The sequence below is a fragment of the Mugil cephalus genome, chromosome 2, assembly GCF_022458985.1.
Source record: "Mugil cephalus isolate CIBA_MC_2020 chromosome 2, CIBA_Mcephalus_1.1, whole genome shotgun sequence".
Lineage (NCBI taxonomy): Eukaryota > Metazoa > Chordata > Actinopteri > Mugiliformes > Mugilidae > Mugil > Mugil cephalus.
Window position 1 is genome coordinate 17,749,380 of NC_061771.1, and position 22,191 is coordinate 17,771,570.

Consider the following 22,191-nt stretch of genomic DNA (forward strand, 5'->3'; position numbering starts at 1 on the left):
CCTCGGCTCCCCTCCTCCTCTCCCTCTGTGGGTTGAGAGGGTTAACCAGTATAATAGGCCGGAGAATGGAGGCTCATTACAAGATATCAGCCCTATGTTTATCAATTAGAGTGACAGAGAGAGAGGTCTAGTGGTGTTGCCATGCCACGGCGAGCCTTCAACACGCCGCCTGACAAAACCAGGCTCTCAAGGTTCTGCCGGAGAACGGGAGGAAGAAACAAAACCAGCAGAGATGTTATTAAAGCGCTTGATTTGCAATCTCTTGACACTGGTGGCACATCAGGGATACACGCTCTCCAAGGCTGGGCTATCGCTCTGCGAGAATCTCCAATTTCTCACATCCGCCGACAAGCACTCCCAGAGGGTTTCATTTACAAACGGGCAGAGAAACTGTCCAGAGGAAGGCGATACATCGGGCTTGTCCTTGTCTGGTATCAGAGAATGCAAATACACTACAAATAAATTCCTCCTGGAGCACAATGGAGGTCTGGAGAGACAAGAGGACGGAATGAGAAAGGAGGATGGGGGCGTCGCTAAACAAAAGTAGATGGCGAACCAGTCCACCAATTGGTTTCAGAGAGATTCTCTCGCAGTTGATCTCTTGCCCTCGAGTTTTCAAATTGCAACATAAAATGTCACCGAGGGAATTCAGACAATGGGCGAGGGAAGAAACGAGTGAAAGGAAGAGGAGGGGGAGAAAAATGAGGGCTTAAAAGTACAATGGCGAACAAAAGTCACCAAATGACAATGCCTGACAGCCGCTTCAATTCTGAAATGATGCTCCTGTCATGCCGTGCTCCCAAGTATTGATTTTTTTTTTCTTTCCTCGGAGCGCCGGAGGAAAAAAAAAATAATCTAATCCAGTTGAAACAGATCCCCGTTGCTGGCATCAGCCCACTGCTAGCGGCCATCAAGGTTAACGCAGCCGCAGCCCTTCTATATCTTCTGTATCTCTCCTCCTCCTCCTCCTCCTCCCTTCACACTGTCTGTGGCTGATCTTTAATGGACTGGTCACCGTGCTTGGCTGGCAGCCTCTTCATCTTTCCTATCCAGAAACCTCTTGTCTCTGCAAAAAAACGCGCCTTCCTTCACCCACATCAGTCTGCACCGCTGCCATCTTTCTTTGCGCGATGACTCCAGCTCCGCTTCAAGGTCATGCCACGTGAAAAATCATACGTGTTAAAACGTCGTCGGGAGATGACAAATAGTCAAATGAAGGTAGCGCGCAACCGGGTGAAAAACACATCCCTCTCCTCTGAACTGTCTGTTCCCTGAAAACCCAAGGTAGTGGTATCATAAGGCTGGAGGTGAAAACTAATTTCTATGAGAAATAATTTAAGAAGCAACCACTTAATTGCGTCCTATGCAAAAGAGTCTAAAATGACTATAACAGAACACAGGCAGCTGTGCACTGCTCACTGCAACAATGAAACGTTTATCCATGATTCACCCTCAGCTTCTCGAATGAACAAAACAATCAAGAGAAGATTCTCCCAGCGACTAAAGGGACTGTGTCAGGGTAAAACAAAGGAAACTGTGGAGTAAAGTCATATTTCGGGGTTAGCTGGTCACACAAAATGATGGGAGCTGTGGGGGAGGCACCTGGGGACTTCATTATGTTGACAAGACAGCAGGACTGAGACTACTGTTCACCAACCATCCTCTGTGCCCCGCTTCTCCTTTTCCATCTCCTGGTGCCTTCAGAAAAAAAGACTCCACGTCGTTTGGCGGAAAAAAAAAGAAGAAGAAAAGAATAAGCATCTTCCCCGAAAAGAGAGAAAGAATCACTGCGGCATGCCAACGCATTTTGACAATAAAGTCGGATTATGTGTGAAGACATCTACAGCTGTTCAGCCTTAAGGAGTTTTCGCCCATGTGAAATTTCTCACTTTTGAAAAGGCGTCTCAATCCTCACGGTGCCACGACGCGATCATAAAAACAGGCATGTTCCCGTTTTTTTTTTTCTCTCTCTCATTCTCTTGACAACAGATTTGCCCATAATGAGACGCCTGGGCATCCAGCCCCGCTGACATACTACATTACAGCTGCAACAACTACATGACAGCGAGCTACAGTTGGTGGCAGCTATCAGTTTGAGTGCTGGGAATGATGTGGTGTAAATAGCCGTTGGGAGTTGTGCTTCTCAGACTCTCGCGTGCGTTGCTGTGTGGAAGTAACCTTTGTTTCTCAGTTCTTTTTCACCTGACGATAATTCTACATTATTATTTATGTGCATGTACAAATTCCAGTAAAAATATTGACTTCAATTATTACTTAGTACCTTATTACTAACCCTAACCCTAAGCCTAAGCCTAATATTAACCCTAACACTAACCCTAACCCTAATACTAACCCTAACCCTTCATACCCAACTTCAGATCAGCCTCTCTAATTAGTTATTAGTTTGCCGGATGTTGATTTAGAGGAAGTGTTCTTCAGCATTTAGCACTGTTCTTACAGGAAACATTTAAAAAAAAAAAAAAAAAAAGGAAGTAGAGAAAAGCCTTACAGAGAGGAGAACCAATGACAAGATTAAAGAGACAGAAGATTTTAGAGGGATTAAGAGCAAAGAAGGATTTTTGTTGATAAAGGCCAATTAAAGAACACTTCTAATTTGTCAGATTAGACAAATTAGAAGTGTAGAGCTACAACAAAAAGTCACAGCTGAGCTGTAATCCAGTGAAACTACCGAAGAGTAAAGACCCTGCCACTGAAAGAAATTCCAGAGTCTGACAGTCATGCGGCGCTAACCAAAGCTCCCAGAGAGAAACGTCAACAATGAGCTTAGACTTACACAAAGTCCACTTTTCAGACTTATTTTATTCGCTGGTGAATGATGAGCTCTAATGAACCACCGCGCAAGACAGCGTTGTCAGTGAGGAGGTGGTAGACTGATTATCCTGGAGAGTCAAATGGATCGTAGGTCTCTCTAGGACTTGATGGTGTAAAGATGACTTATCCAGCATGTGGAGTTCCTAAGTGAGCATTTCTAGCCTTGGCACGTCAAAAATAGAAGACACGTGCCTTCAGAAGTAACATTATCATCTGATGCTGCACCACAACACCTCTGCCTCCTTGGTTGCTATGGAAATAAAGACTCCAACATCAGGCAGTGACCCTGATGAAGATACGAGTCGAAACACGTCGGCCTCCGTGCACACTGGTAGCAGATTAAGTCACGGCAGAAATACAACTTTTATGAAAACATATTCCCATAAACTGTCAAGCAGGGGAGCATATTTGAAGAATGATCCATGAGAATGGAGAACAGCAGAGCTCTGGGAGGCAACGCTGGCATCCTCAAATCAAATACAGGCACTCACAAGTTGTTGTTATGGTCGATGGCTAATTTTATTCAGAAAAAGTTCTGTTCATGAAACCAGTACAACAGATGTCTGTTTTGAATTCATTATGACATATTGAAAGTTGAACTGGATTTGATTTGCATGACAACTTGGAATGTATTTTGTGTAGCTTTCAAAAATATTGGAATAGCCTGATCATTTTTAGTAGTTTTTGCTTGTGAGGACCATTGACTGTATCCCACTGCTCTCCCACAGGCTTCCTGGAAAGCAATTTTCAATCACAGCCTCATCACAGCACTGAACTCTCACTCAATGCTTTAACTTTGTGTTTTTACAATTTAAATCTGTGAGTTGCAATATTTTTGTAATAACATCCAAACTAGGGATGGGCATCGATAACCGGTTCCAACTGGTTCAGTTCATCGATATCATTAGCTGTCATGCATATCAATACTTTTTGTGCCAAATCCTAGCATCCCAGTCCAGATGGTGGCGGTAACGCACCTACAAGTTGTTTCCCAACTGCCATAAAATGAAAGAAGAAGAATCTTTACGTAGAAGCACGTCATTCACATCACGTGACGACAAGGAAGACGGGATAGCAGAAAGGCTGAACCGGTCAAAAGTGTGGCTGCACTTCACCACAAGGAACTGTAACAGCGCAATGTGCAATTTATGCAGCACCGTAATTTCAAGCAAGGGCAGCGACACCACCAACATAACCTGCTGAAGCATTTGTCGATGACGCACGTATTAAATACAGAGAGCGCCACGTGTTTGACAATCTCCAGTCAACGAGTGCTCTGCTGGCAAGTCTCAGCAGAGCATCGCTAGAGAGGATCCAGTGGCCAATTTTCTATGTTTCTCTACACGAAGCTCTACACGAAACCACGGACACCTAACTTTTCTAGACCAAAAATTCACAAGAAGAATTGATAAGGGAATCGGAGCAGAATCGAGAATGGCATCGGTATCAATAAAATCCTATCGATGCTCATCCCTAATCCAAACTGTAGCATGCACTCAGTCGTGAGGCTTAAAACTCTTTCTATAGATGCTTTCTATTTAGGAAAAACAAACAAATAAAACTGACATCCCCACAGTCCTATAACTACATCCTTACCTAGACGTCCCGTATGGTGCTCAGCACTGTCTGATGGTTTGTGATGCACAAGCTTCCAGAGATCAGTGCTATGATAATAGAACATAATGACTATCAGCTCAATGTTAACGTCATTAACATGGGCAGGAGGACCAGATCGTTTTACAAGCCCAGCAGAGGATAGACAATGACGCCAAGCACTAATTAGCCGCTATCGTCTGGCTTTCACTGGATCTCTCAGTCAATTCAATTACTCCATATAACAGCAGAGGATGAATCAAGGGGCTGTGTGGGGGAAGAAAAAAAAAAAGAGGAGAAGACTGAGCAGAAAGTAAAGGTGAGAAAGAATAGAAATGACTGGGGTCTTGCTCACTCCTCCATATCTGAACCTTCTTATCTGCCCTTGTGCCCCTGAGCCCACCACATTTCATCCCTAATGAACAGCCCCATAAAAAGAGGGAGTTTCGATTTCTCTCTCTTCCTCTCCATCTCTCGGGCTCCCTCTCCTCCCTGCTCCCGTGGAAGATATCAGAGTCTATCATTCGCTGCGCCGGGCGGCAGCGGGAGCAGCAGCAGCATCCGATCTGCAGATCTCCTTCACATTAAGGATCCTATTAGATAGAGAACCCTAAAAGGTAATTGGATTTCCCCCTAGTTATCTTCATCTCTGTTTCACCCTAAGCCCACTGTAATAACTTACTCTCAGGGCCAAAGATAACTCAATTCTGTCCCACAGAGAGCCGCTGAGAGTGTGAGTGAGAAAGAAACAAGAGAGGCGAAGAGAGAGAGAGAGAAAGAGAGAGAAAAAGCATATGTTATGTCTCTGAGGCAAACTGGTATCTAAATCAAAAGGCTCCTCCATCACTGCCTTCTGAAGGATATGAAATCTGACAAGGGAAAAAACATAAATTTGTTTTTATGTATTGAATTATTCTCATTTGTGTGGCCTTGCTTCTGCTGTTTAACTGAAACAGGATTTCTCACGTGCAGCAGTGTTTATTGAAGGAGCTGCAGATCCAGATCCCGCTCCGGAAGCGCCGATGACACAAATGACACGAAGGAAATAAGCAACATATAGTTTAGTGTCCCCGCAACACATAGCAGAAGAACAACGCTTTAAAGAAGAAAAAAAAAAAAAAAGGAAAGAAAAGAAAGAAAAAACGAGGACATAGCTGAAAATTATTTCAAAACCCTCCACCCACGCCCTCGGGGGGGATGTTTCATTGGCCTGTTATTTTTATTGTGGCAGTGCAAAATGAAACCGTTGGCTCCAGCAGGCTCGAGCCGAGCTCGTACAGAAGCAAAAATCAATACGGCAATATCAGAGCGGGACTTATCAGGGCTTCACTTCTTCGCAGAGGTCACCGAGGAGCAACTGCATTTAAGTGAGGAATTCAATTGTGAAACACAGTTTGGGACACGGCGCGGGCGCTATCTGATTAAAGACGGCTGGAAGATTGCACCGGTAGGTAAAATAAGGTAGGGGCGCCCCCCAAAAAATGCAACTAACGGGGAAATAACGGTGTTCTATTAGTTTGGCTTTGGCACTCGAGTGAGTTACAGTTCATGCGAGCAGATAGCGCGGCTTCGTTTGCAGACGGAACAAACCCGGTGAACCCAACACGCACAAGTAGAATACAACGTCCTAAGAGAGACTAGTGTGTGTACTATTTACGTGCATTTAAATAACACAAATGTGGAAAGCAAAACGACCGAACCAGAAGCTAAATGCTGTAGCAGAACAGCAGATGTCTTTTGGTTGTGTGCGATTTGATCTCTCTTAAAGTAGATGTCATGTTTATCTTTACACACACCACACAAATAACCGTGCACATACCGAAGGCTTGTATGAGGATGAGGCTTTTTCACATTTTAAGGGAAAAAAAACAACTTAAAAAGCCTAAAGAAACACGATCGCACAGAGAAAACGGGATTATACAGAACAACAAAAAAGGCAAACACTTAAATTGGGAGAGGTTGGTTTCCTTTCAGTCAAACCCGCTGTACGCCAGGTTAGAAATAAGGAACTAATGCTCGGTTACAGTGAGAGCATGTGGCCTGCAGCCACAGCGAGGGGCCGAGGCAGAGCGGGAGCATTTGAGGCTGTCGTGCGAACGCCGGCTGCCAAGACTGTCTGTCAGCCAGTCAGGCAACACACTCCCTGCATGTTTTCATACTCGCGCTGCTCTTGTGTCAGATGCCGCAGCTAACTTACATGCACGTCTGCATAAAAATAAAAAAAAACATAAACAAAACAAATAGGGTCGGACCGTGTAAGATAATACCGTGCAGCTGACTGACACTTGGAGCAGAATGAGGAAGGAAAAAAAAAAAAAGGTTCAGTGGTAAAGGATGACAGTCACAAACGCTCCCTACACAGCTAAGACAGCAAAACATAGCAATCACAGACAAAATGTTGATGTGCAAAAGTAGCCGCCGCCTCCTCTATGATTGACTTTGAGCAGTCTTCAGGGATTCTGCTTTGCCCAAATGTAAGAGAGACCCTTCCTTGAACCTTAAAAAAAAAAAAAAAAAAGCATCACGTTTTACTGCAAAGTGGGGGCCAAGGCTAAGGGGGGAGTGGAGGCGGCGGGTTTACACACAGTTAGCCCTTCAGGCCAGCACCTTTCAGGTCTGTCTGCAGCTTTTAGTGCTGGCAAGTTCCTGAGAAAAGAGGGAGGGACGGATGGAAGAGAGGGGAGGATGCCATATTCCTGTCACTGGCAAAATACACCCCCAGCGGGAGTATAATGGACAGGATCTCAGCAGGACGGGAAATGATTTGGTTGAGATCTAGAAAGCAGAGGGTGGGGGTGAGGGTGGGGGTGAGGGGGGCAGCGGAGGGTGCCCACGGGTCAGAACGGAGTTGGCCCGGTGGCTGCACGTGAATGGCGACGTTTGTGCTGGGGACTGGTGAGAGGAAGAGGCGGGGGGGATGTTTCAGGGGGCAAGGCCTGCAAGTCGGGGATAAATTAACACCACGCCGTGTTTGGTTAGCGATACGTGCCAAACATGATCTCCACCCTGGAAGCACGACTGTGTGTGTGTGTGTGTGTGTGTGTGTGTGTGTGTGTGTGTGTGTGCGTTCACGATTAGCCAGGGTTGAAAAGCAAACACTTATCCCCTCGATTTGCCGGGACAGATCCTCGAACTTGATCGACACGTGCGAAGCGGCCGCCGGACCCGCTCGTCTACGCTTTCACCGATTGTTGCCGCTCATTTGTTTTTATTACACATGTTCACAGACAGAGCCTCGGAATATTAAGACAACCATTTCTATTTAAAGCTGTCCCGGTGTCATGACCGTAAAACTCAAAGTTGACTTTTCTGACTGAGCATGACAAGCTCAAACTTCCCATGAACCTCATAGAAGGAGGGAATATAAAGTTTTTTTTCAACTTTCATCTTGCAAACTTCTCTAATTCTTCTGTGGCTATAATCACAACTGAAACCTACACTACTTTCTGTTATATATATATATATATATATTGAGACAGCTGATCAGATTTGACTGACAATGCCGTCGCTTTCCAAGTATTTTTCAGCAAATCAAACTTCGGTTCAAATGACATCAGCACCATACATGCAATACTTTTAAACCACTCTTTGTACCCACATTTGAACTTTAAGCCACATAATATTTGGTCCAATTTGAGTCATTAAAATAACTACTGCTGCTACAGCAGGCTGCAATCCAGTGCAATGCAAGCTGGAAAGATATTTGCCCCCATCTAGAATTTTGGGTCCTCGCGTAATAAGAGATCAATGCAGTGGCCGTTCTGTACTCTCACCACAACTGTGCAGCATCATACCTCGAATTCCGCGTGTTTGTGGATGTCTTCGGCCCTCTGTCGGCTGAGGATAAACTCGGCTTCATTAGCAACACGAACCAGGTGGTCCTTCATGGTGTGACTGAGAAGCCTGGGGAAGAGAAGAGATGGGCGTGAGTGAAAGGGAACACTGTTTATATGTAACGTAATGTACAATATATACATGCACGGCAATCACAAATGAATCACTTGGTTGTCAGAGATGCTGAGATAAATACAATCTTGAGCTTCAGACTGTTTTAAACACGCATTTATCACTGATATCTGGAAACCAGCCATGTAATATCCAGAAAATGCTGAGGAACAACCGTGCGAAATCAGCAGAAAATCTAATTTAGGAACAAAACCAAACCAGATTTAGCCTTTCACAGGGCTGCGGGTGCTAATTGATTTGTTAATGATATGCATCTGACACGAGGGAGGATCTCTGCCCATGTTGCTACATATGTAGTCTACCTCCTCCTCCTTATCAGCGGTGATGAAACATGCATGTTATGTGTGCGTGCAGGTCAAAGAAACCTCTCTGCAGCCCTACAGGTCAGGACTGTGCAAAGTGGAACAATAACAGAGCAGGGGACAGAGAGGAGAGGAGGCGGGGGTGGGAGTTTAGGGGCCAAGGGATGACTGTAACCTAAGCCTGCTGTTTCAGCACAGTGCAGCAGGGGAGCGGAGGCGCTGGGGCCTCTGCAGCCTCTATGGCCCTATTCAGGCCCCGCTATCAATAACGCCAGAACCCACTTCATGGTGCTCTGCGCTAATGGCTGTTCTTATAAAAAAAAAAAACAACAAAAAAAACCTGTAACTGAAATTAAAAACAGCTATCTGGCAAAATGCACATAGGATAGTCAGATAAGTGGTTGGCCTGCCTCCACCACCAATTTTTCTGTACAAGTGCAATAAATTGGGAATGGATTGCTTGGATTACTATTGTTTTATGACTCAATTTGTCCAATGAATGATCACTGTCATCTGATGTACAAACAATATGTCCAACAAATTTCTCAGTGTAGGACATTGCAAAATATTGCAATACCATAACATCGCAATAACGTATCGTATCGTGACTCAAGTATCGCGATACGTATCGTACTGTGAAGTGTCAATACCCACCCATTCTTCATCTTTAAAACATTGTTCGAATTCCACTAAACACATGTACATACATACAGCTGTGGACTTCCACTCAAACCTGAGTTATCGTGGCCTGAGTGTCAACGCTCAATTACAAATCCTCTCTTACACAAACAAGACAAAGGGCTACGTTGCTAGTCTCATTAGCATCGCTGGGATTAGACTCTGTCAATTCTAAGAGCTGATGATCAATAATGGAAAGTGCGGCCATATAAATCTGAAAGTGACAAGAGTCTGAACACAGAAGGAAGGAAAGGAGGCCTCTTCTATGTCCGCACCATTAAAAAGAAGAAATAAGAGACAAATAGCTTAACACAGAAGAGTGGTTGGAAGAGGGTTACAGAGAGAGATAAAGACCAGGCATGAGTGGCTGTTAAACTCAACAGAATCAAGAGCGATTTCCCCAAGCGCTCCCCGTCACCTTCTGCCTAACCCCTCTCCTCTCCCCAAATCCCTCTGGGATGAGCAGGTATTAAATGGCGCCTTGAACTCAAAGGTCCATCCTCACTCTCCTAAAGCCCTCTTTGAAATCCCCAAACATTGATTGTTGTCCGAAATCTTGGAAAAGCCACCTCATCACTGAGGCCTTGGGGGGATCTTGTACGGTGCCTGATGGGCAGTGATCCAGAGGTGGCGAAATTGAAAAGTGGGACAGTTGCGTTGGAAAGATAACGAGGAGGTGCTGCAAGATGAGAGGACGGAGCTACCCACCTGCCTTCGTTGACCAGCTCGATAAAGGCGAGGCCAGCATTCTTCTGGATGGAGTTCTGCCATTCCTGCAAGCAAAAACACAGGCAAAATTTACTCACAAGCACACGATTATAAACACTATTGGCTTCAGGACATTGAATTATAAGTCAAGAAAAATGTATCTGAGCACAGTTATTTGAAGGAGGGACGGCTCCACTTTGAAACATAAATGAGCTTTTAAAAGAAAACAAACCATTGGAGAAAGTGGCATTATCTCCCAGGATGACAATTAACTGAAGGCGTAGTTGAATAATTGTGCTGCTCCGGGTCAAATCCGCAAGCTCTCCCGTCACTGAAGGCCACTAATATCAATCTAAAACATAACCCAATAAGGCATACCCACCGCTTCGGTCAGCACAGGCAGCTACGTAATTGGCTACCACAGCATAAGACGGGGAGTGAAAGAGCTGCGTTGAGAGCGCATTTATCACAAGTACACAAATTTCTTCCTGCCTTTGACTAACGTTATGGTTCGAGGTGTCAGTCTAAACAATCCGACCGCAGCGGCGCGCGACTTCAAATCCTCAACATTCGAAAGGGACAACGAGAGAGGGGAAACTCGGCGGTCATCGTCTCTCATGTTCTGTTCAATATTTCAACACCTCCGACACAACCGTCAAAAGAATAATAAAGCAACAAGGTCATGGGGCCTGTCTGAACCTTACAGCGCTTTTTCCCCTTCTTCCTCTCGAGGGAGCTGGCGAAATATGCAAAAAAAAAAGAAAAGGGGGAAGAAAAAAATAGAAAAAAAAAGAATCTCAGGTTGGAGACTTGAACTACTCTTTAAAGAAATCATTAATCACCAGGTGACGTTATTACACTTTCCATATTATTCAGCCCTTATTAAAATCTGTCATCTTTGATTTAAATGGTGAAAATAAATATGATTTATTCTTTATTCCGCCTTATAGACAGTTTTACTTCAAGTGATTGAGACGGCTAATTTTAGTTCATGTTATTGAGCTCCAAAAAAAAAAAAAAAAAAAAAAAACTGACACGAAAGTCGGTGCGAGCCTAAAACTCGGCTGTCATCATCTCTGGAGCTGACAGAGGAAACGCCGTGTTTATGTAGAGACTAGCTTTTCAGTAAACCTAGAGAGCCCACAGGGACTGGGGGTATCAGCGCTGCGCGCAGGAAGGAAGGATCCGTTTACAAGCATTTCTAATAGGCATCCAAACATGCGTGTACGCGCGTGACGATTTTTGCCCCCTTTTTTCGGCGCGGCCGGCATGTGCCCATCGAAACCAATCACGCGCCGAGCCCGGAGAGCCGGCCCTCCTGAAATCCCTGCAAGCCATCACTCTGTGAGCAACTGCACGTCATACAGAAAAACAACCTTACACTTAACCTCATTTCATAACCGCTTTTTGTCCTGCAGGATCATATTGGCATTGACCGTGTTTACAATACATTCCAAATAAAGAGGGCACAGAGGGAATAGAGGTCTGGGCTTGGGAGTGGAAACTGTGTTTTGCAGCCGAGCACTGGCAGAGGGTTTTGTGGCTGAGGCCTGCTTTAGAGGAAGCGTGTGAGAGTGGCCTTGGGGCCTTCTAACTGAAGCATGGACGGTAGTTGAAGGACATTAACCATGAGTGTTAGCCTGTGGCTGAGGGGATATTCTAAACCGGCACAGGCTGTGCTCACTCGATTTCAAATAAACACCACAGGAAGTGAGGCTGTAAATAAAGTCGCACTCTGTGGAGAACCAGAAAACCAGCGACATAAAATATCCTTTATGTCTTTTCGAGATTTTTTTTCGCGCCGCCGTCCCGGGATCGAAGCGCTCCTCGTGGCGCATCGGCAGCTCGGGAGGGAGCCGCTTCTAAATTAGGTTTGACGAAAAGGGCCATTGGCATTTCGTGGACGCGGACAAAGGTGATAGCAAGACTAATGGTGTCATTACGGGCTAAGAAATGGCTCTCCTAGTTGAATTAAAAAAGCAATGACCCTGATCTGGGGGACATCTCCCGGTGACAAAAAGGAAACGGGGACAGGTCAGTGATAGAATATTGGATTTCGGCTGCCCTGGTCAGCGGTGTCACAGCTTTTATGGCCGCGATAGAGGCCGTGACCGCGGCGCTCCTGATGAGAGGATACAAGCAGCCATTTGTGACCCCTCACCTTTAACCCGACCCCGCGAGGGATGATAGGACGGGAGAGGGCCGTCCCTCGATCCCGACCGAAAACCAATCAATACGCGAGAAATTCTGCAGATGTTTAACACGCTTATTTCGTGACTGCTTCGTGAATCTCTTAAAGGAAATGGACGCCTCAATCTGAAGCTCCGTTTGGTCTGTGCTCCACGATGATGATGATGATGATGATGATGATGATGGCATTGAGGCCAAACACACATGCCATGCGCTTCCGTCATTACAGCTGATTATCCGTAATCAACATCCAAATATACCACTACCGCTGGTGAGAAAACACAGACCTCCTGAGCAAAAAAAAAAAAAAAATCGCCTTTCAAACATCAGGCTCGCCACAACACAAGGAAAACATTTTCCAACGCTGGAGAGCGAAACGTCTCAGCTCTCCCCGAAATAATAAATAAGTCAGTTGTGCTTTTCGGTGGCATCACTCATAATCACAAGTATTTGTTGATCTGAAAGGCTGTGGGAATACAACTTGAGATGAGACGACAAAAGCATAAATCCTCATGTCAAGTGTGGCAGCGCGGCAGCAGCAGAATTAAAGAGGCTAAGAGCTACTGATTCTTTTTTTTTTTTTCTGCTCTTTTTTTTGAAATGCCTCAGTCGTGTGCATGTGTGGCATGAGACGGCAATGGGACCGAATTTAGTTGGTGCATGCAAAAACAAAATGATCAAGGAATTTAGATAGGCCCGTCACCGACTTCCTCCTAACGCGATGTCGCTCTGGCCGCTCGCGTCTCAGCAACACGTGGAGTTAAATGTTTGTGTGTCAATTAGCAAAAAAAAGAAAAGAGACAAGCAAACGTTTCTGCGTCACTGAAACGTTCACAAATGGCAACACGAAAACACAAAGGAGCCAGTGTGTGCAGACAAGAAAGACAAACGCAAATAAAAGAAATGCGTGTTTCTCTTTAACTGATGCTCTATCGGCCGCTCTGTTGAAAAACTTCACACACGCCGCGTCCGCTCAACAGTCCGCATGTGCGTGTTCAGATGGTATCTGCCTAAAGAAAAACAGACATTCGTGTTGGTGTTTGTGTGATCAAATTCACAACCGCAGGAATATTTACCGATGTCCAAATATTTACACTGCCGGGACTCCGAGAGCTTCGCGGACTCACGCTGTCGCGACTCTACAAACACCGAGTGAGAAAACTGGACCTCGAGTTCCCGAAGTACAAACAGACAAAAGCGAAAAACATGCTTTAAAAGAAAAAAAAAATAAGGGAATTTAAGTGGAAAATATAAACAGTATTTTATGCGAGTCTTGCTTTGCTTACCCTGTAACCTAATACGCGGCCCGTTCGGTTTAACGTCATTGGATTTTAATGGAGTGAGGAGAATAGGAATATTTAAACACCGTACGCAGCTGTTTCAGCTCCAAACGGAGCAGATGTTGAAATTTAATCGTCACCTCATCCAACAATGTAATTTTAATGACTTTTCGGTAATACACAAGAACATTTTTCGTAATTGTGCAAGGAAACAAAACAAACAAAAGGGAACAAACAACGCAAAATAGTTTTCTCATTGATAACTTTGAGCAATCACAAAAGGATTTCTACCAACAACACGGGCTCTTTCTATCAGCGTGCACCTTTGATTTTAAAAAAATATATATATGTATGTTAAAAAAAAAACTTTTGATGTAGGGCCAGCGCTTCAATAAAACAGCGGCTCTTTGGCCTTTTATCCCCTCATCTCTTCTGAGGAACTTTTATGTGGTGCAGTAGGAAATGTTCTGAGGTCTGGTAAAGAAACGCTCCACGCTCAATTACAGGGCCGTGAGTAAAGAAACAACACTGCTGAAGGCTGATGAAAGAAAACTTTAAAATAGCACAGTTTTCCCATGTCTAAATTATGGAGGAAATTCCAACAGTATTTAGTATAAAAGTTTTGTGCCATATTTGAAGAACTTGTGTCATGAGAGAATATTGTGTTGAGGAGTTGATTTATGACCAAAAACATGTCTTTGGAAGTACCCTGACCTGAAACTACTGTGTGAAGAAGGTGCCAAAATGTGCGACTCCCCATTAGGACTTTGGAATCTTCTTTTTTTTTTCTTTCTTAGTTCTGATTAGAAGTTATTATACTTTCACGTCAAAGGTGTCTTTTTCTTGATCAGAAATGCAGGACTCAGACATGCGGTGACGCCGCTGGATCTATACAGAGCAGCGCCTAAATACCTGAGCCTATCATTAGCTATGATATCAGTGGATATATTTCAAATCAATTATGTAAAAGAGCTGGCAAAACGATTTGGTGCAACTCCAAATTCTTATCATACTAGCTCTGATTAGGACTAACGAGATGGAATTCATGCCTAAAGGCTGTTACACATCTCGACACATCAACCAGGCAGAACCTTTTTTTTTCGCGCGTGTCCGATTACCATTCTGTGATAGGTCGGAAAGTGGAAGTGGGCGTGGTTAATGCTAGCGGTCACTCTACGAGCTCCCAGATGTTAATATCCGCAGTATGACCAATGTGTGCGCTAATCTCTCCTGGGTAGAGATTGTTGGGTGCATGCTGAATGAACGTCGTGATCTGACGGACACCATTGACAAAACGACTGCAAGTCATTCGAAAACAAGAAAAGTCCACCTCTCGCATTTCCCACAGTGCTTGGTGATGTGTGACGTGTTTCAGTGGGAGAGCCCTACTTCCTTTGGCACTTTATCGTGAACTATAAATTAGGGCTGGGTGGTATACCGCTTCATAACAAATACCGGTATTTTTTTTCCCCGTTATAATATGAATTCTGAATATACCTGTGTATTTGATTACACAGCGTTTGTAACGCTGCGGCGTTTCAGACAAGACCATTTTCAATGTAGAGCGTCACTGCGAGGTGTGGTGAAGATGGAAAGGTCCAAAAAAAAAAAATAAAAAAATGCTGCACGCAGACTACAATTATTACGGTAACGGGTCGTGCTGCTATTGACATTACAGACAAAGCAGTTTAAATATATGAATTAATATGTCAAAATAAATGAATTATTTTTCTTTCTTTCTTTTTTTATCTCAAGCTTAAATGTCCCCAGATTTCCATGTGCAAACCTGTTTTACTACTAGTGTGGAATTATTCTTACTCATCCTCGCAGTATAATAGTCCATCCTCAGTCCATCTACTGCATCAATTCTTCTCTCAACCAGTAGAAAATGTTGTGAACATGTGATTATGCATGGAAAAACAATACTGTGATATACCCAGCCCTAGTATAAGTTAAAAAAAAATATATTTTTTTCTCGTTCTTTCAGTCCTGGGAACAACACGTGTGTCGCTTCTCAAGAAGTACGTAAGAATCTTAAGGTTTGAACGCTTTTGCTTGTTCAGAAATGCATGGATTGCTATAAGATGGACATGAGGTCATAATAACTTTTGAACTCCAGTTAGTGATCTCAACGTTTATGCCAAATCTGAACAACAAAATCGTTCAGCCATTCCTGAGATAGGAGACAGGCAGACAAACTAAGAGCATAAAGGGAATTGCATAAATACTCGAGCCTATGATAACAGTTGGAAAAACAACATGTCGCAACTCCAAATGCTGCTGATTTACCATCCTGGGTCTGATGAGAAGTTTGACGTTTGCAATTTTAAAGCTAATTCATGCCTAAGATGTGAACTCGATCAGAAATGTAGCAATTTCCATCGCAAGTTCTAAGGACATGATTTTATCAGCAGGACGCCTGAGGGAGGACAGCAGGGAGAGAAAAGTGAGACCGCTTTCCAAGATCTTATAACGAGGGATCTGTCAGGTTAAAAAACACATTACATTAACAGAGGCTGTCAGCAGGAGACGTGTGTCAGGGTAATTCATTGATTCGAACCGCAGTTATATGTAGCGTATAACTAACCAAACATTCGCTCGCTCACAGTGAACCTGGCTAGGAGCTAAATTAAAAGCCACTCAATATTTTTAGGAGTCTCCTGTCTGATTTTCTCCTCTCAGCTAGACTTCACTTCCTGTCAGGAAGCCCCCCATGACCCCGAGCTCCTCCAACACATCACACCCCCACCGCCGCCGCCGCCGCCCCCAACCCCAACACTCTCCGGCTGCATAGTTGGCAACGATAGGGAGTCTGCAGAATTAAGTGCCAGTTGGTGTTACGGTGTTTTCTCTGCGTCTCACAGGAGGGTATATTTTCAAAGAATATGCAGCACGACATCGTCCTCCGAACCAGAGAGTGATGGCGGGGACACGGAGCCGCGTGGCGCGGCTGTAAAGGGCCAGAGCGCGGGGTGAGGGCGAGCAGGGAGGGAGGGAAAAACAACACTTTGATTTTCACTGATCTTGAACCTTTGCGTGCCTGTTTAACGGCACGGCGGGGCGCAGCTCTGACTGCGAGGAAAATGATGGAGAAAGTATTTTCGTCCCTCGGCTTCATCGCATTCCTCGCCACTTCTCTCACCTCTCTCCGCTCCCCGAGTGGTCCGTTCCGCGCGGCCTGCTTTTGATCCATCACTTACGGGAGAGAAACAAGAAACGCGTCCACTGACAGATACGAACGACCATTCGTTTGCCGTGTCACTTTCAAAATAAGCAACTAACTGCGTCTGGCTGAGTCTTTCTCTGACTTTCAAGTTCATCATGCCACAAACTGGTTCCCTCGTTTCTCGGATTATGCTATTGATCGCGTGGCATGATGGGCGTACGCTCCCGACCTGCTCACAGACTACAGGGATTTAAACTTCCAAGCCTCCGCCGCTCTCTACTTCTAACCTGGAGGTCAGGGGGTCAAGGGTCAGGAGGAGCCAAGTGTTTGGGGAAGTCAATGTCTCACTCCCTGCTGACTGGGAGAGAGATGCCCATCTGTTAAACAGGTTAACTTTGGTCGCGCCGGCTGGAAACATATGATAATGTGCAGTCATTGGATTAGAGGGCTAACATTGATGTTATTGAATTATGATTACGGGATTATCTGCATCAGTGGTTACAATAAAAAGGTTAATGGTTGTTGAGATGTTTCAGTCGGAATCAAAGCGGTGGACTAAACAATCAGCAGATTTTACTCTTAATTCTAATCCCACTTTGAACTAATCGAAATGCGTTCTACTGACAACTGCAGCGTCATGGACACGGAAATCCCTCAGTATCAAAACCAAAGAAAAACTAATCCACTGCATCTGGATGGCCCCTAGCCCCATTAGGAACTGATTGAGGGACGTTTTGTAGTTAATTTATGCTGGTAAATAAACGAAAAAAACAACAAAACTTTGGCGTCTTGTAAATAAATATCATAGAAAGTAACTGCAGCCCCGACTCTCCACTCTTGAATATAATGGGACCGGCGGCCCTCCACCCCACAACACACTCCCTCTCTGCCTTCCACTTCACGTACAAGATGCATTTCTGATAAATGGCAGAAGGATGGATGGGCTGACAGAGGGGCCGGACAATAATGGCTGATCTACAGGACACAAATGCAGCTACTGAGAAGATTTATGGGCCCCTGCACATCGTATATGGTCCAGTATCCAACGAGACGATTTCTCAAAGCCCTGGACAGACGGCTGAGAGCGCGAGGAAATGCTCTTTCTCTTGTCTCGCTGCATTACTTATTAATCAGACGTTTTGGCTGGAAGCTACTTCTGGAAGTGAACCCATGAAACAACACGCTGGGAGTAAATATGAGAAAAAAAAAAAAAAAATATATATAAATATATATCGGGGCTGAGAGAAGAGTGGATGTGGTTTGGTAGATGAAAGTTTGATCATATCCATTTGCTCTGAAATAGCCTCGTCATCACACTGGAGAATTATTTCGAAGAATTATTTTTTATAGAGATCTATTTCCCATCGACTTGAAGTCATAAACTTTGCCTAAGCACACTAATTTTATGACCAGTGGCCAGCTAGCATGCAGGTGGAAGTATTCTGTAACACGTGCAGTCAGCAGAGGAGCAGCTGAGAGTGGTCCGGCTAAAGCCCAACTGTGCCAGCCACACCACAAAAAAACTGGGCCACAGACGCTCACCAGCAGCTCAGACCAGCGCTGGCCGGCGGCCAAACATTTGGCTGGATGGGTCACGGCCCACGGGAACCCTCCACATGTTTGTCTTTTGCCATCTGAATATTGGTCCATAAATTATTTTATTCAGAGCATAAATACAATATCATGGTTTTCTATTTGGAAACCAGGTTACAGATAATGAGTTATTATTATTACTATAACAGCACAGATTACAAATTATTATGTAATTCCATATTTCTCAAATTCCAGCTTGTGAAGAATTTTTTTTTGCAAGCAAGTTTTTACATTTTACAAATCAAATAATTAATCCTAAACTGCATTTTAAACTACACCAAAGGTCTTCAATGGGGGGGTCCGCGACCCCTAGAGGGTCTGCGGAGGTACTGCAAGGGGGTCAAAAAACCTTTGGTTGATTAGACATTTTGTATATATTTTTTTTTACTTTTTCCCTACAAATATAGTATTTCTTTAAATACATATTAACATGAATCCAACATATTTTAGTAAAGGGATAAGGAATAGCTTAATATTGAATGCAAAATGACAATAATAATGTATATTTATAAATAGCACTAGGCCGAGTTTAATATGGCACACATATAGTACATAGGGGGTCCCTACTTTAGGGTTTTAGGATTTTTGGCCTGAAAAACATTGAAGAGCCCTGAAGTATACTGTGAAACATTGTTAGCAGCCATCTAAACACAACACGGACGCAGGAGCAGCTCATTTTTTTCTTTTTTCTTTTTAAATGCGACTCAGTTACAGCTCCAGTTTATGATCATTAATCCTCACTTTGTATATTCCTCGGTCTGTGAGGATCAATATTACAGATGAGAACAAGGCGGCACGCCACCCCAACAGTTAATGTCTGAGCGAAATGGTCCTTTAATTGGGAGCGCTGTTGTGCGTATTTCGAAAAGGGGCACTATCAAACAGCGGTTTACAATCCCCTCCTCAATGCCACGCTAATGCGGCCGCGAATGCAACTTTCATAGGATCCCTGATTAAAAACTGCTCTGCGGTCCCTCGCCTCCTGACCCTTCACCCTGGCTCCACTCCATCTCAAAGCTTGGGAAATTAATTAAAATTTCACAGAGAGATGGTATCGCATCACGTCTCTGATGAAGGTGTGGGGGTGGAAATGGAGAAAAATCAATCAAAACCATCTCCATCCACTCCCTCCGCTGGTTTGGCTCTGAGGCAAGGAAGGGAAAAAAAAAAAAAAAAAGTCACAAGATGGCCACGGAGGCACTTCCTGTGAGAGAATTGAGCTCTTCCTGTGCCAGAGGGCCCAACAAACTTTGCTAAATAACGTCATCAATCATGGCACTGGCTGGCTCTCACTGCCCCACAAGGAGAACAAACACAAATAATTATACATTGTAATTTAGCCCAGAGGAAAGTCTGTCCCTGTTTTCCTCTTTTCCCTGGTGAGAAGAAGTGTATCACGCCCCCCCTCCTCCTCCTCCCTCCCTCCCTCCGTCTCCCCCTTTACACAACAATAAAATTACATTTGCATTAGCTGTGAGAGAATTTGGTTGGATGATTTATTGAAGCAATCAACACTCCGTTGGCCAATCCCTGGCCCTCTCACAGAAAGCGCGAGCGTGTGTGTGTGTGTGTGTGTGTGCGTGTGTGTGTGTGTGTGTGCGTGTGTGTGTGCGTGTGCGCGCTGTGGAGATTGGGTGGAATAGCTCGGAGCTCAGGGAGAGGAAGAAATAGCTTGGGCTAGGGACCAAAGGGGGAAGCGAGGCATGAGCTGTGCAGCGGAGCAATCACCAAGATTCTGCCTTTGATTAGATTAGCATTAAACAACACCCTGACAGATATGACAAATAGGTGCATTAGAGCCCGTCATTCTTCCCTCTTTGGTTTTCTATCTAGCTTTCACTCCCGCTATTCCTCCGTCTCTGGACGGCTCGCGTTCCCCTCCCCGAGTCCCACCAGCCTAAATCTATGCACGGCCGCTGACGTCCAAACAGATGTGTAATCTGACTGCGTTACCTTTTTAGAGAAGAAGCAAAGTGAATAATGGGAGCCAAACAACATATGGGGGTTAAGAAGGTGGAGGGAAGAAATGAAAAATAAAGCTGATAAAAAAAAGAAAAAAAAAAGGAGTGCATCGGTGAGAGGGGTGTCATTAATCAGATGTGCTTTTGTATTATTGGAAAACCTTGTTTTTTATGAGGTACTTTAAACAGTAAAGATGCACGCGAAAAAAGGGCCGGAGGGGAGTTATTATCTGCCGTCCTTGTCACCGGGTGTGTGTATATGAGGGCAAATGTTTGTGTGTGTTTAACTGCGAATAGAAGTGTTTCCACCCTGAATAAACACATTTTTCATTTGATAAGCATTTAAAAGTAAATGGAAAGAGCACAACGCTGCGTAGTGGATTTTAGTCAACGCGCCGTAAAAAGGCTTCAGGAGCTTTGCGTCTCCTAATGCTAATCAGCCGTCCCGGAGTGATCCATCGACAGCGGCGATCATTGATCCGCCCACGCCTGCTTATGATCCCTGATTTAGTATTCATGAATCCGGCAGCAGCTAAATAAACTTGGCAACAAAACACCCACAAGACAACGGAGACGAGAGGGATAATCAATGCAAAGCACCATCAAATCTACATTATCCCTCCTCATCAGTTGGGCTCAGGCCGCGAGGGGCCAGCGCTCGGGTCAAAGGTGACGCGGACGGGTCGGCCACCCTTGACCCTCGGACCAATATTTGCAGCCGAAGACGTCTTTCCTCGCGTCTCCCTGCCCTCGGCGAGGGGAAGGGTGGACGCGCAGAGGCAGGCGACGTAGCGCGGAGGAGAGATAAGGCTGTGAATTTACTGCACTCAAGGTGAGCCTGATAAATCAGACCGGTGGAAAAGCAGAGGACGGGGGGATGAGGAAAGATAAAGATGCCAGACTTGCCTGCGAGCACAGAAGCATGACCAGCTCCACCACCGAGCTGCTGGACTTCATACACACCAGGCCTGGAGGAACACATGAGAGACAGAGTCAGAAACAAATGTACATTTTAGCAAATTAACTTTTTTTTTTTGTCGCGTGTGTGCGAGTCACATTACATAAAGCTCCCAGAATACTTGTGAAAACACACATGCTCTTACACGCGCACAAACCGACAGGGATTACCTAACCTTGTGCCATCTGCAAGCGAGCGGATAGTATTGATGGGCCTAATGAGCCGACATGATGTTACTGTAAACTAATACATATTTGGGCCTTGTATTACAGGCCTGCCTTGGCCGGCATATGTCCCATTGATCCCTAATGGCGAGCCCTGGGCTTTTAGAGGGCAGGGGGCCACCAGAGTGTCCAAGAGTCTGCTGCGGATGCACAGACGGGAAGAAGGCAGAGTAGCCTTTGGCTTTTCACGCGACACAAAGACGCACGCACCATCACGATCGAACAAACACACACACACACACACGCACGCATGCACGTACACGCGGCCTCCCCAGGCTTCTTTTCAGGCCCCCCTGCAGCTATCAATCAACTTTCCATTTTGTTTGGTGGCAGCAGACATCCCAAACACTGCTATTAGTGGCCTGGCCTCTGACCCGGCCCCCTGGAAACCTTCAGCACGACCACCAGCTCTCGACTCAACGCACACTCATCACGGTATTGGATTAACAACAGGCTGCAGATGTTCTCGCATTCAAATAAACAGCGGCGCGTCGTTCGGGATGCAGTGCACCTTTAAGAAATAGTGTTTTTTTTTAAAAAAAGAAAAAAGAAAAAGTGGACTCACTGGTGCCTTCAATAAGGAGCTCTTGTCCGTGGCTGCCCAGCAGGGTGCGAGATAGGAAGGGGGCAAAGTCCACAAAGATCTCCCTCAGCAGAGGAGCCGCCTTCTCCAGAGCGTGCTCCAGACGCTCCGAGATACTGAAAACAGTGCAACAGCAAACAGGCAAGAGTGCGCGTTG

At 44.9% G+C, this 22,191-nt stretch overlaps 1 protein-coding gene across 6 annotated transcripts in view; it reads right to left on the reverse strand.

Moving 5' to 3' along the window:
• Positions 1–22,191, reverse strand: part of lrba (LPS responsive beige-like anchor protein) — a 185,539-nt gene that overhangs the window by 96,875 nt on the left and 66,473 nt on the right. For all 6 annotated transcript variants that reach the window (XM_047577879.1, XM_047577880.1, XM_047577878.1 and 3 more), the window contains exons 32-35: positions 22,017–22,150; positions 21,176–21,237; positions 10,080–10,144; positions 8,220–8,328 (exon numbers count right to left, since the gene is read on the reverse strand). In XM_047577879.1, coding sequence (XP_047433835.1) covers positions 8,220–8,328; positions 10,080–10,144; positions 21,176–21,237; positions 22,017–22,150 — 370 coding nt within the window. The remainder of the gene's footprint in view (positions 1–8,219; positions 8,329–10,079; positions 10,145–21,175; positions 21,238–22,016; positions 22,151–22,191) is intronic.